The sequence below is a fragment of the Scophthalmus maximus genome, chromosome 7 (genome assembly GCF_022379125.1).
Source record: "Scophthalmus maximus strain ysfricsl-2021 chromosome 7, ASM2237912v1, whole genome shotgun sequence".
In the NCBI taxonomy this organism is placed as follows: Eukaryota; Metazoa; Chordata; class Actinopteri; order Pleuronectiformes; family Scophthalmidae; genus Scophthalmus; species Scophthalmus maximus.
The window spans coordinates 5,624,889-5,637,571 of NC_061521.1; the positions used below are offsets into that span (position 1 = coordinate 5,624,889).

At 40.5% G+C, this 12,683-nt stretch overlaps 1 protein-coding gene and 1 long non-coding RNA gene across 3 annotated transcripts in view; both read left to right on the forward strand.

Annotated features, from left to right (window-relative positions):
- Positions 1–12,683, forward strand: part of LOC118315070 (septin-7) — a 50,893-nt gene that overhangs the window by 30,319 nt on the left and 7,891 nt on the right. Inside the window, exons 6-9 of one of the 2 annotated variants that reach the window (XM_035642016.2) lie at positions 1,775–1,892; positions 2,646–2,738; positions 4,083–4,179; positions 6,843–6,854. In XM_035642016.2, the coding sequence (XP_035497909.1) occupies positions 1,775–1,892; positions 2,646–2,738; positions 4,083–4,179; positions 6,843–6,854 (320 nt within the window). The remainder of the gene's footprint in view (positions 1–1,774; positions 1,893–2,645; positions 2,739–4,082; positions 4,180–6,842; positions 6,855–12,683) is intronic. The other variant, XM_035642017.2, reaches the window with a different exon arrangement.
- LOC118315071 lies at positions 4,186–5,284 on the forward strand. The gene is made up of 2 exons (XR_004794802.1): positions 4,186–4,422; positions 4,882–5,284. It is a non-coding gene; the product is annotated as an uncharacterized LOC118315071 (long non-coding RNA).

The window sequence follows — 12,683 nt, forward strand, 5'->3', positions numbered from 1 at the left end:
CTCACCCAATTTCCTCTCACCATCACTGAAAAAAAGTCACTTATTCAGACATAAGTAGGCTAAACCTGTAAAACTCCTGTTACATTTTTGTTAAAATGTGCTTTGCTGAAAGGGGTTTAAAAGTAAATTATGCTGCAAAACAAGCACACTATTCTACCCATCTAATAAAGTTGTACAGTTGCTGATCCGATGCAGTAAGTTCACTTACAGTTTGCATGTTGCCAAAGGTGACTGACATGTGGCTGTAAAATTTGACCTCCAGCGTTTGACATGAACTGCATTCTTATGTTTGGCATTGGAGTAGATGGCAGAAGTTCCAACAGTGAGTCTTTCTCTCACACTGCTTTGTCATTGTGCCGATGATTTATCATTTAACACTGAAAGAACTAACATTTCAAGATCACAGAAAGGGCCATGACATTTGGTATCTCCTCCAAGTCTGGCCCTGCACAGACCAGACACTCTGTCTCCTGTTTTATCTGGGGCCACGGTCACTCCAACAGCCCTTATGCTGCATCACACACCACCATGACCCTGTTCTTACCAAGAAGTTAATTCATACAAACTTTCTGTGTCCCTGTGGACTAGTGCACCACTGAAAAGCTGTTTTTACCTTCTTTGTGTTTCTGCATCCGTGGGATGAGTAACTCTCATCCCCTATACAGACACACACACACACATTCATTACAGAACCATGTCCCACATGAGTATGTATATATAGTCACAACTGGATAATAGAACTCAACCATGTGCAGTTTTATTTTTACAAACTTGTCTCCCATTATGTAAACGGTAAATGGACTGTATTTATATAGTGCTTTTCTATTCATATAGACCCCTCAAAGCACTTCACAGGAAAGTCACATTCACCCATTCACACACATTCATACAGCGCTGCTATTTATTTACCACGCATTTTTCTATGACATTCATACACATTCATACACTGTGGGAAGAGCCGTCAGAGGCAAGTTAGGGTTAGTTGTCTTACCCAAGGACACAACGGCATGTGTACTGGCAGAAGCTGGGATCGAAACGCCAACCTTCGGGTTGGTGGACGAGCGACTCTACATCCTGAGTCCCTCTAGCTGCCCCCTCTAGCAGACAGCCCACCGACCCCATTCCTGACCAGCTGAGTGTGAGTCCAGCTCGTCATTCAGACAGACATAGAGACCCAATGTGGTTATTACATAGACAATCCCTTATAAGCTCAATATGACAAAATCATGAGTTGTCACCACAGAAGAAGAACAATTAAGACAAAAAGTTAGTCACACTCAGTCAGCTTTGTTGTGTCTTTTCTGAAGGCTACATGGAAATATGGTTGTGGGTTGACCTCTGCTGTTGACCCAATGAAACTACATTTCCTTTGAATAGCCTGCATGGAAGAAGTACATTCAGACCATTTCCTCTGAAACAATGCATGTAAATTCATGCTTCATTTACAGGGAGAGTCTTGCTGCCTGACGGGGCTGTTGAACCACATACAGGTCAATAACAGCCACCAGTCTTCTGTACCAGCGAATCTTGTTCAGAGATTTTCCCAGAATGCCCTGAGTGAGAAACAGCCTACAGCTTACCAGTTAACAATAAAAAAGAGAGAGAAATGAACATGCAGACACCCTTTCTTCAGTCATAAACCTGCTGAGCATTGTAACGCTTGCCAGCTGTTGCCCAGCTTTTTAGGAAATGACTTGGCGTCCATTGACTTTTGATGAGTTTGGTCATCAGCAGTCGCTTGCAGATCTGACAGTTCTTTCTATCTCCCCTTCAGTCTGAAGCCGCTGGACATCGAGTTCATGAAGAGACTCCACGACAAAGTTAATGTCATCCCTCTCATTGCAAAAGCAGACACTCTGACCCCTGAAGAGTGCCAGCTTTTTAAAAAACAGGTACTGTGTTTGTATGTATCACGTTAGAGCGTTAGGCTGTGCTGTCGTTATACATCAAACAATTTGTAGCATATCTTTGAACTTACTACAAACAGCTTATTTATGCAATGCAACAATCAGACCTTTTAGAAATGTGCTCACAACTTTTCTTCATAAGGGTTAGCTGAAGATCACTGCAACTCTCGTACCTGAGCATCAAGGATGCAGCTAGAGCTAAGAGGCAATTTAGCTAGCTTAGCACAAACACCAGAAGAAGTTATAAACGGGCTGCCCAGCGCTTTCCAAAGTGTATAAATCCACAACAAAGTTCACAGCATACTACGGCTGGGTCCAGTCACTCCACTAGGTGTTGTTGTTACAGTGAGGTTGTCAGGCATCCAGCACAGATGCTGCATGGAAGAACTGGAAGGATCAATAAACTATTGTTAGTCAAAAATAGTTCCAGTTGACAACATGCTCTAAATCCTCAATTTATTGTTACAATTGTGTTATAGTTTTGGGATTAAATAAACCAGATACAATGTGTTAATGAGTTTTGGACTTTCTGTCTTGAACTTCACACAGCCAAACTTGCCGTTTCATCCTCCTTCCATCCTTACCAATGCTAGGCTAAGCCTTAAACAAGGATAACATGTCAAACTATTTCTTAAAGTGTAAAGACCTAATAGAGAAAATAAGATTGTTTTTTGAACTACAAATACATGCAGGCAAGCCTTCATTGTGTGTTTTCTGATTACTTTCTCCCTCCTTCAGATAATGAAAGAGATACAGGAGCACAAAATCAAAATTTATGAATTCCCAGACACAGAGGACGATGAGGACAACAAGCTCATTCGAAAGATAAAGGTAAAGAACCATACAATTTTGTTAGTGATTTAAAACGTGCCGCCAATTGATCTCAGCAGGAAGACAGATAAATAGAGACACAGAGACAGTCAAAGTTCAGGTTGTCCTTTGGTCAGTATCCAACCCCTGGAGCTGCCTCTACACCTTTTCCCCATACCCTGCAGCCTAACTGCTGAACTGATAATAAGCTTTATAGACAAGCTCACTGAAGAGTGATCCATGTTATCCATGTAACTCTGCCCCCAGTAACTGTTGCCTCTGACATAGCATCTGCCTAGCCTGGGACCCAGACAAATTCTGGGAGCTCATTTATATTTGCTCTGTCAGCATACAGTCTGGATCCATTCCATTGGAAAGGAATTTCCACCCGGTAGAAAACTGTCCGGTCAAATCACAACCGATTATCTGATAATGGGCAGGGTTTATAACACGACACGGACAGAGTTGACAACAAAGGCTACCGCTGATGAACGAGCTATTGACTGAGTACCCATTTTAACATTTCTCCCATGGCAGCATTCGTTCACAGACATTGTGGAATCATCTTCATAGGCATCTCCTCTCTGCTCTAGTTTGTTGACACTTACGCATCACTCAACAGACATGATTTGTTGCTATCCAATTGATTCCAGAGGCATTTTGTTCTGTGTCCGTTGGTAAGGCCTCTTGGAAATTGAAAATGAACCGAGAGTTTCCAGACTAATATACATTTGAGTGTTAGTCTGGCTACGCCAGGCTAGTATCTACCAACATTGTGACATATTTTTTCTGTACTGTAATGGTGATGTGGGACAACACTCACTGTTGGTTAAATCATGCTAGCATTTTAAAATTCTGAAATTTTGCAGGAAAAAAAAAATTTCAATTAATGACTCAGTGGATTAGCTCACAAGGGCAAAATAGCATGTTTTGTGTTGTATTAAGTTTGGCGCAGCTTAGGTTTGTGGTTGTCCACTTGCAAGCTGTCTGGATAGTGCATACGAAACAAGGAAATCTAAATGGATCTAGCATTTTTAGCAAGGCTACATCACACCATTTTTTTAAACTCTCCACTCCTTCATGAAAAAGGAATTTGACTTTTAACATGCTTGCTAGCTCAGTGAGACTAACTAGTGCAAGTCCTAGGTAGCATTTTCCCAGTGTGTGCAGTTATCTTATTACAGTAGTTCACTGACTAGCCTTAGAAGTAGTCTATACAACACAAAGTCGACTGGCACTGATACTTGAAGTAAAATGTAATTGTGTCCTCAGGTGTGTCACCTTAACAGCAGGGAGCAATGCTCCATCCAGAGAGGGCTGAGGGGGGCTTTTGTGGTTTAAAAGTTTTGTGTCTTCCCACTCTAGGAGAAGATGCCCCTGGCAGTAGTCGGCAGCAACGTGGTGATTGAGGTGAACGGCAAGAAGGTCAGAGGTCGCCAGTACCCTTGGGGAGTGGCAGAAGGTAGGTCCACTAAGGTCTATTGCCTGAAAGGAAAAACACAGCTTTAATTTTGTGACCAAGCTGCAAAGCCTAAAAGGTGAACTGTTAAATATTATGGTTCATGAGTGGACGCATTTAGGGATATTTTTTTTTTACATTGCAACATGCTCAAACAGTGACTGATGCCGAGAGAAGCTGAAGCATGCTGGCGTCTGGAGTTTGAGAATGTCCAGCTGTCTCAGGACTTTCTTTGGAATGGATTAAGTATGATGTTCAACCCTGTGTCCACTAAATGTATGAACTACCAGATAATATGATGACTTTTCAACATAGATAAATAGATGGTAAGATAGACTTAATTGATATCAAAATGGGAAATTCCGAAAACAAGAAAGTAAGTTTAAGCCTGATTGATCATTCAAGGGGTTGGGTCTTATAGCTAGAGTTAAAGTCAGTGTGCTTTTACCCTTTGCTAGATGACAGTGCTTCAAGTGATAAAATTAGTTTGTTATAGGCACTGGTTTTGTCAGTTTACAGTAACATTACCCATCTGTTTGCTCTTAGAGTAAATATCAGTCAAGCCCTGGGCCAGTGGACCCTTTCCACTGGTGAAGCTGGTCAAGTTCCATTTTTTTTCATAATACCACCAATGTCTTGTAGCTGGCTCGCCTATCCACACGTTTCATGTTGTTGTGCCCTTTTGAGTCGTAATTTTTGTGTCAGGTTTATGAAGGGGCAGTTCAAGTGTCTTCATGGAATCAACCAGCATGGCAACACAGACAAAGAGCAATCACCACCACCACGTGGACCAGGTTAATGCCACAGTGCCTCCTGCTAGATCCAAAGCTGGGAAGCTGGTGAAGCAAGATCATGAGTGACACCTACTGGTTGGACAGGGTGTCTAGATGGAGGGGTTAACATTGGGATACAGCCTGAATCACTCTGCACATTATAGTTTTAAAGAATTTTATCTCCGTCTCTTTAAGACAGGTTCATGATCCACAATCTGAACTGCGATTTCTCTTCCTAATTGAGTAGAATCTCCAGACTCAATCCAGACAATGAACTTATCTATTTGCAACATATAAAACACAATATTGGATTAAAGAACCCTTTTTTAAATGGTCACATTCATCAGTGTCTTAAATCTCATAGGTTTATAGCACCATATCATTATCTAGACAGAATGTGACAGCCTCAGTCATCTCTTTCCATCGTTTGCAGTTTTCATCATACTTTTTCTCTGCTCTAATTCGTCGGTCAGTGATAACTGCTTATGTTTCCGGACTTTGTGTGATACAGTTGAGTTGGGTTCTACTGATGCCTAGGGCACTCTACACAATTTTCAAAGTCTTAAGATCGCTGTAACTTCATACTTCACGACGTGCTGTCTTGTAATCGCATTTTTACGTCTGCCAGATATCTAGCAGGCTAAGTATCTGGACTCGTCGGCCAGCCCATCTCCAGCAGCATGAGCTGTAATGTGACAGGCAGTGAGTGTGTCAACCTGGAAACCCAGGGAAGGACCTGTAGCACAACAACACAACAACACTCTTCATCTTTATTTTCTGCCTTTTCCTTTTCCGTGTTTCTGAACAAACCATTGGTCAGATTATTTTCAGGGCTTGTTTCTGTGATGTTGCGCATCTTAACTGATACAGGTAATGAATGTAACCTCGAGCTGACTTTATTTATTACTGAACCACATATTAAAGCGTCAAGTTATTTCTCTCCTTCAACACAACACAGAGCGTCCGCTCAAACTATTTCCTGTTTCTGACTTTTCAACATAAGAGTATTCTGCAATATATTGAACACAGTTTTCTTTCGGCGTCCAGCGGAAAAGTGACAAAAAATTCTTGTTTCACGTGTATCGTCTATTTTCCTGTGTCACTTCATGCATGTTTTTGTGACAAAACGTACTTTGTAGACATTTCTCCTGGTGAAGGATCGTGTAGTGTGTCGCCCATGTCGCCAATCAGTCATGTAGTAAATGGTATAGAGATCTTACGACTGAAAATCGTGTAGTGTGACCAAGGCATTAACTGGTTCAATAGATTTGCCATGATGATGTTTACAGGTAACTTTGTGGCGAGAAATAGCTGAACTGCTGACACTGTACTACTGACATTGAGTCCTTTTCTGGCACCATCCTCCATTCTGCTAGCTCAAGTTGAATTGTTTTTCAAATACCCGATGTGGATACCCGGCGTAAAAGAGACCCTAGGATACCTAGGAGACCCAATGTCATTGCAGTTTGACGGGTGTGAAGTTATCTGGCAGTTTCTACATTGTTACCTTATGCACCCACCATTCCTCCCTTCAAGACAAACAAACACTCATGCAAACAATCTTTTTGACAGCGCTGCTTGACCCTGATTGGCATTCTGAAAAAGGAGGATTGACACGGTGCATTATGGGATATGTTGAATTGGAATGGCAGCAAGCACTGACTGCGCCTGAACCTTTTCACCATTAACCACAATGAAGTGTTGTTGCTCCTTCTGGTGTTTTCATGTGTGTCAAGCACCCTTAACGATGATGTGCTCTATCTATCTCCAAGTAAAGTTATATACCTCTTTTGCTCTATGTGGTTGAACGTTTATCAGTCTTTCACTTTTTCATTCTTTCTTTTCTCTCTTTGTTCTTTTTTTCTTTTGTCAATTCTTTTCCATGACTGACAGAGGGCATTTTTGGTAAACAAAACCATCTTTCACTTTATTTCAACCTCATTTTCTCCACCTCCCTCCGAGTGTCCCCGCAAACTCTCCATCCCTCCTCTCCCTCCACTTTTCTGTTGCTGTGCTGTCTCATAATTAGGCTAATGGTCAAACCAATGCTTGAATCAGACTTGGGCTGAATACTCACTTAAACCTTCCAAAATATTCAAAAGCACCAAATAACATGGATACACGCAAATTATTGAATTTTAAATTATTATTGACAAAAGACAAAGACAAAAAAAAGAACACTGACATCAAAATGATTCATGTGTCCCTGAAAGAACACAAGCCCAGATGGTCTTTGCTAACACTTGTGACTTATGCTAGCTGACAGGCCGCTAAATGTCGCAATCTAACAATTCAAGTGGTAATTATTAGTATGATTCAGATTCTTGTATTGTACAGATTAAATATATGGTTAAATCAGTGCAACAGATGCTCTGGGGTTTACTCTTGAATGGGACAGCACTTGGATTAAATGCATAACATGTGACTCTGCACATGCAGTATCTTTCCTAGAATCCAGACATCCATCCACTGAACAGTGATTTGTCACTGTACCATATTCCCTTTTCTACATATTGTTGACAGCCTTTATCTATATCTCGGTAGTTCTAAGCACAATATTGGATATCATCCTCATATCATTGTGTAAATTAGAGCCATACCAAGATCTAAGCATGGCTGACATTATCAGTTGATTGTATTTTATCACAGAAATTTAGGTAATGAGGTATGTGTTTGACAATGAGTGATGAGAAATTCCATATATTCTGCATGTTGGGCTAATTTCAATGCAGATTCTTTTTTTTTTACCAGTTTATTTGGAAAAGGTTAGAATGGTAAAATGTTTTGCTGGACCAGGTCCATATCTTGGGTGCCAATTTAAGGGATTCTTATCAGAAATGTGTTAATGTCATAATCCCTTTTTAACTCTCAAATATCAATTTGAGTTTGGCATGAAAAATGTAGTATCTCGGGCGACCCGATAGCCCAATGGTTAGGGCACCTACCACATGGGTGCATATACCTTCAGCAGCAGGTCCCCAGTTTGACTCCCAGCCAGCCAGACCATTTGTTGCTTACTACTACTACTACTTTACTAAAACAAATCTTAATTTAGAACACTGAATTTAAAGATACTGCTGGCTGTAAGACAACAATGCAAAAGTGCGCTGTGGGCCCTATCAAACAAAAACCCACACCAGTCCATATCCATCAAAGGGAAAAACTAAACCAGACTACATCCGAGGAAAGCCCAAGTTGCATTGACTTCTCACCCCTAGTGTTTTTTTAAGATGTTCTTCTTGCCTAAGGTATACTTAAGAAATATTTCCTTTCCTCTCCTTATTTTCAGTCATCAGTCACATTGAGTCAGTGTATTCCAGATGTTACCACTGTGCAAATGAGCTTGTAACACATGAGGGGGAAACATGAATGATTGTTTTTGTTTTTGTTCTTATCTCTCATTTTGAAAGACTATCTTTGTAAACCTCACTGATTGTTCACTCTAATCTGAGTTCATTGCAATTTGAGTCCTATTTTTATAGTTTTTATAGACTGTCATTTCTTTCAACAACAATGTGCTCACTACAGTAATTTCTGAAATCTGGGAACAAGGGGACACTTCTGCATCAGAAGTTGACAGTGAGAAACATAAGCGAGTGAGACGATCAAACAGGTTGTAAACAAACATGCACTTTACCTGGATTAACTATCTTCTTTGTTTAGAGGTAAAGATGGCAGTGAAATGTTGCTAATAATCTCTCGCTAAACAGGAAGTGTTTGCGCACAACTACAGAAGGCACAGTTTGTCAAACAGTTTGACGAATGATTTGTTCTCTTTTCTCATGTTCTCTTTGAAAGTGTTTTGCTAACCTGGGTTTTTTTTTCAAACCTGCATGGTCAGCTGGTTACTTGTGCATCTTGTAGGGTTGCAGCTGTAACCATAGTATGAAACTTTATGTTTATTCAATTCAATTCCATTTTATTTGTATAGGGCCAAATCACAACATACATTATCTCAAGGCACTTTACATAGTAAGGTCCTCACCTCACATTATTACAGAAAAACAGTTCCCACAATGAGAACACTTGATGAAGTCTGCAGAAAAAGTAGCTGCAAAAGGAGGGGACACTTCAAACATGTTTGCCTGTCTTCAAGCACACATCCCTCCGTGCTTATCAGAGGTTGTGTCCAGTTTATAAATTAAATCCCTCAAAAAACCTTAAAACATGCCATCGGAAAAAAAGTTCCACTTCATGGATCCTGGCTTTATCTCTGTCCATTCACCAACCGCTAACTTACAAATAGAGACACTGAACCTAACCTGACCCCATACAGAGACACACACACAAGCAAACTTTCCCAGGGTGTTTGTGAAATGACACTGTTATCATATTGAGAAAATCTCCAACCATTGCAATCCTACTATTCTGTGTCATCAGACATTTTCATGATATTACTTTGTTTCCAGATCTCAGCAAATTAACTTGGAGAGTATCATTATTATCATCACTGAGTGTGATGGCCAAAATAAAAAGTAAGAACACAGTAATATTTACTTAACATATATCTCCAAAGTTCTGGTCTGTCTGGTTCTCAGAAAAGTCATGTGCTTTAAAAAACAAAACAACACACTGATTTAATTTGTCCCAGGTCTGATGCTGTGAATAGTCATGGAGAAAACTAGAGGCTGTTTGTTGCTGAAGCTACAGCTGCAATAGAAACATCACTAATGCTGTGGTTCCCTTCTTTGTTCCTATGGTATGAAATGCAGCAGTCTACTCTCAGCCCTGCTTTTCCACATGACTCGGCTCACTGTACTCTTGTTTGGATTGAATCAGTTGGTGCAGGGTGAGAAAGGTGTGCAGTCCTCTAATGTATCACTGGACCAAAGATCGGGATCCACCTTCCTAACACATTGCTTATAGGTTTATGAGCAGTTAATGTTAATGGTGAGTTAGTGTTTCGCCGAAGGGCATGTAGCGGCTGGTATCATTATTCTCCCCCATTATTGATTTTAATGTAAGTCTATTAATGTAGAAACACACCATTTGCAAAAAGAAATCCTGCACGCACGCATGCACGTACATACACACACAACACACACACATATGTGCATGTTTCAAATAAACAGCTGTGCACTCTTGATTCATTAAACCAGTACAATTCATCATCATTACCTTAATAAACACTGCAATTAAATAAAGCCCTCAGGCTCAAAACACCTGATGATCAGAGGCAATTATCCATTAATATTTGTGTCTCACTGATTGACATTAAAACCTTAAGTGACATGGGTTACGACCCATTTTTTTGTCCTATGACCCTTGACCCCACTTAGCTCCTCTACTTGTTCCTTCATTGAGACTGTCCTCAGCTGGTAATGCATAGATCTCATATAACATCCCCTCCAATGACCACACACCCCCCCCCCCCCCCCCACAAGCCTCTCTAGCCAGTTAACTTGGAAACATGCTGGCAATGGTGTTGATCTGGGCTGAATCTGGGCCAAATATGGGCCGGTTTTAGGTCCAAACTGGGCCAAGTCTGAGCCATAATATACCCAGCTGCTCCAGACAGTAACTGAAAAACCATACCCCTCCCCTCCGTCAGAGCTCCCTCCTCTAGAAGAGACAGGAGGTCAATGGCTGGCTTTGGAGGCCAAGGGGCTGGACTGCTTAAGTTTCATCAATGGTAAGGTGTCCTCCTTACTCGCTTCCCTGATGATGACCGACTGCCAGTCGAATGGAGGTTAACCTATAAGGAGCAGCAGATTTGATGAAGAGCAGGCTGCATATCTGCCACACACATCCTCAACAGCAGTATTTGCAGTCCTTTTCCACAATCCCTTTTGACCATGTAACCATGTCTTTGTTGTTGAGATAAAGATTCACAATCATCTAACTGTACATGTTGAAATGAGACCAGTTGTGAAACTGTTTGTCTGACTGTTGATGACAATAACTATTGTTTGTTCTAACTATGTGGTGTCACAGTGACAGGCTGTGATCAGATAGTTTTCCTTGGGCTCCAACGCAAAACTCAGCTGTGACTGAGGCTTAGTAGTGACAGAGAACTCAAGGTCAGAGAAAGTGTCAACTGAACATCATTCTCCTAACCTTTGGAAATAATCATTGTCTCAAAAAATAAATGTTGAGTTGCTGAGCTTGTTGCTAATTACAGTACAATCTGGTTTAACTGCTGTTTGGTCTGGTATGACCGGTGGCTTATGGCTAATTTTAACAAATGTTTCCTATAAATTGCTGTGTCGTTCACATGATCGTGTCAGTTAGGAATAGAGAGAAATTAGTCTCAAAATGGTCACAAATGTTTATCACATGGTCTACAAGTGAAAAATAAGAGTAACAAATGTGTACAATGATTTATGCATAACTTTGGGTACTCACAAATGTGTGTTCAAATCCATACACAAATAAAAAGCAATTATTGTACAAGTACAACTTTTTTTTTTACAAATGCACACTAAATAAATATTGATATTTTACCTCCAGATTTTTTACTTCAACCATTTTGAGAGTAATGTCTCTCCAAAGGTGGCATTTTAATCATTAATTACTTGTGGAGCTTTTGTGCGGTTTTGTAGCTAAGTTTTAGATGAACATTGAAAGAGACTAGTTTCATTACAAATGCAAAACAAGAACTCCAGAGCACACTGTTTGTAGGCATTTACAGACGTGGACAAAATTATTGGTACCCTTCCGTTAAAGAAAGAAAAACCCACAATGGTCACTGAAATAACTTGAAACTGACAAAAGTAATAATAAATAAAAATTTACTGAAAATTAAATAAAGAAAATCAGACATTGCTTTTGAATTGTGGTTCAACCGAGTCATTTAAAAAAAAAACTAATGAAACTGGCCTGGACAAAAATGATGGTACCCTTAACTTAATATTTTGTTGCACAAACTTTTGAGGCAATCACTGCAATCAAGCGATTTCTGTAACTCTCAATGAGACTTCTGCACCTGTCGACAGGTATTTTGGCCCACTCCTCATCAGCAAACTGCACCATCTGTCTCAGGTTTGAAGGGTGCCTTCCCCAGACTGCATGTTGCAGCTCCTTCCACAGATGTTAATAGGATTCAGATCAGGGCCACTTCAGAATAGTCCAATGTTTTGTTCTAAGCCATTCTTGGGTGTTTTTAGCTGTGTGTTTTGCTTCATTTTTGCGTCTGTGAACATAGAGCTGATGTGACTTGCCAAAAAGCTCCAGTTTTGTCTCATCTGTGCAAAGGACATTCTCCCAGAAGCTTTGTGGCTTGTCAATATGCATTTTGGCAAATTCCAGTCTCGCTTTTTAATGGTTTGCTTTCAACAGTGGAGTTTTCCTCGGTCATCTTCCATTAAGTCCACTTTGGCTCAAACAGCGACGGATGGTGCGATCTGACACTGATGTACCTTGAACTTGGAGTTCACCTCTAATCTCTTTGGAAGTTGTTTGGGCTCTTTGGTTACCATTCATATTATCCGTCTCTTCAATTTGTCATCAATTTTCCTCTTGCGGCCGCATCCAGGGAGGTTGGCCACAGTCCCGTGGACCTTAAACTTCTGAAAAATATGTGCAACTGTAGTCAAAGGAACATCAAGCTGCTTGGAGATGTTCTTATAGCCTTTACCTTTAACGTGCTTGTCTATAATTTTCTTTCTAATGTCCTGAGACAACTCTCTCCTTAGCTTTCTGTGGTCCATGTTCAGTGTGGTACACACCATGATACCAAACAGCAATGCTAATTACAGGACACACCTTAGTTTAACATGTCCCTATGGTCAAATT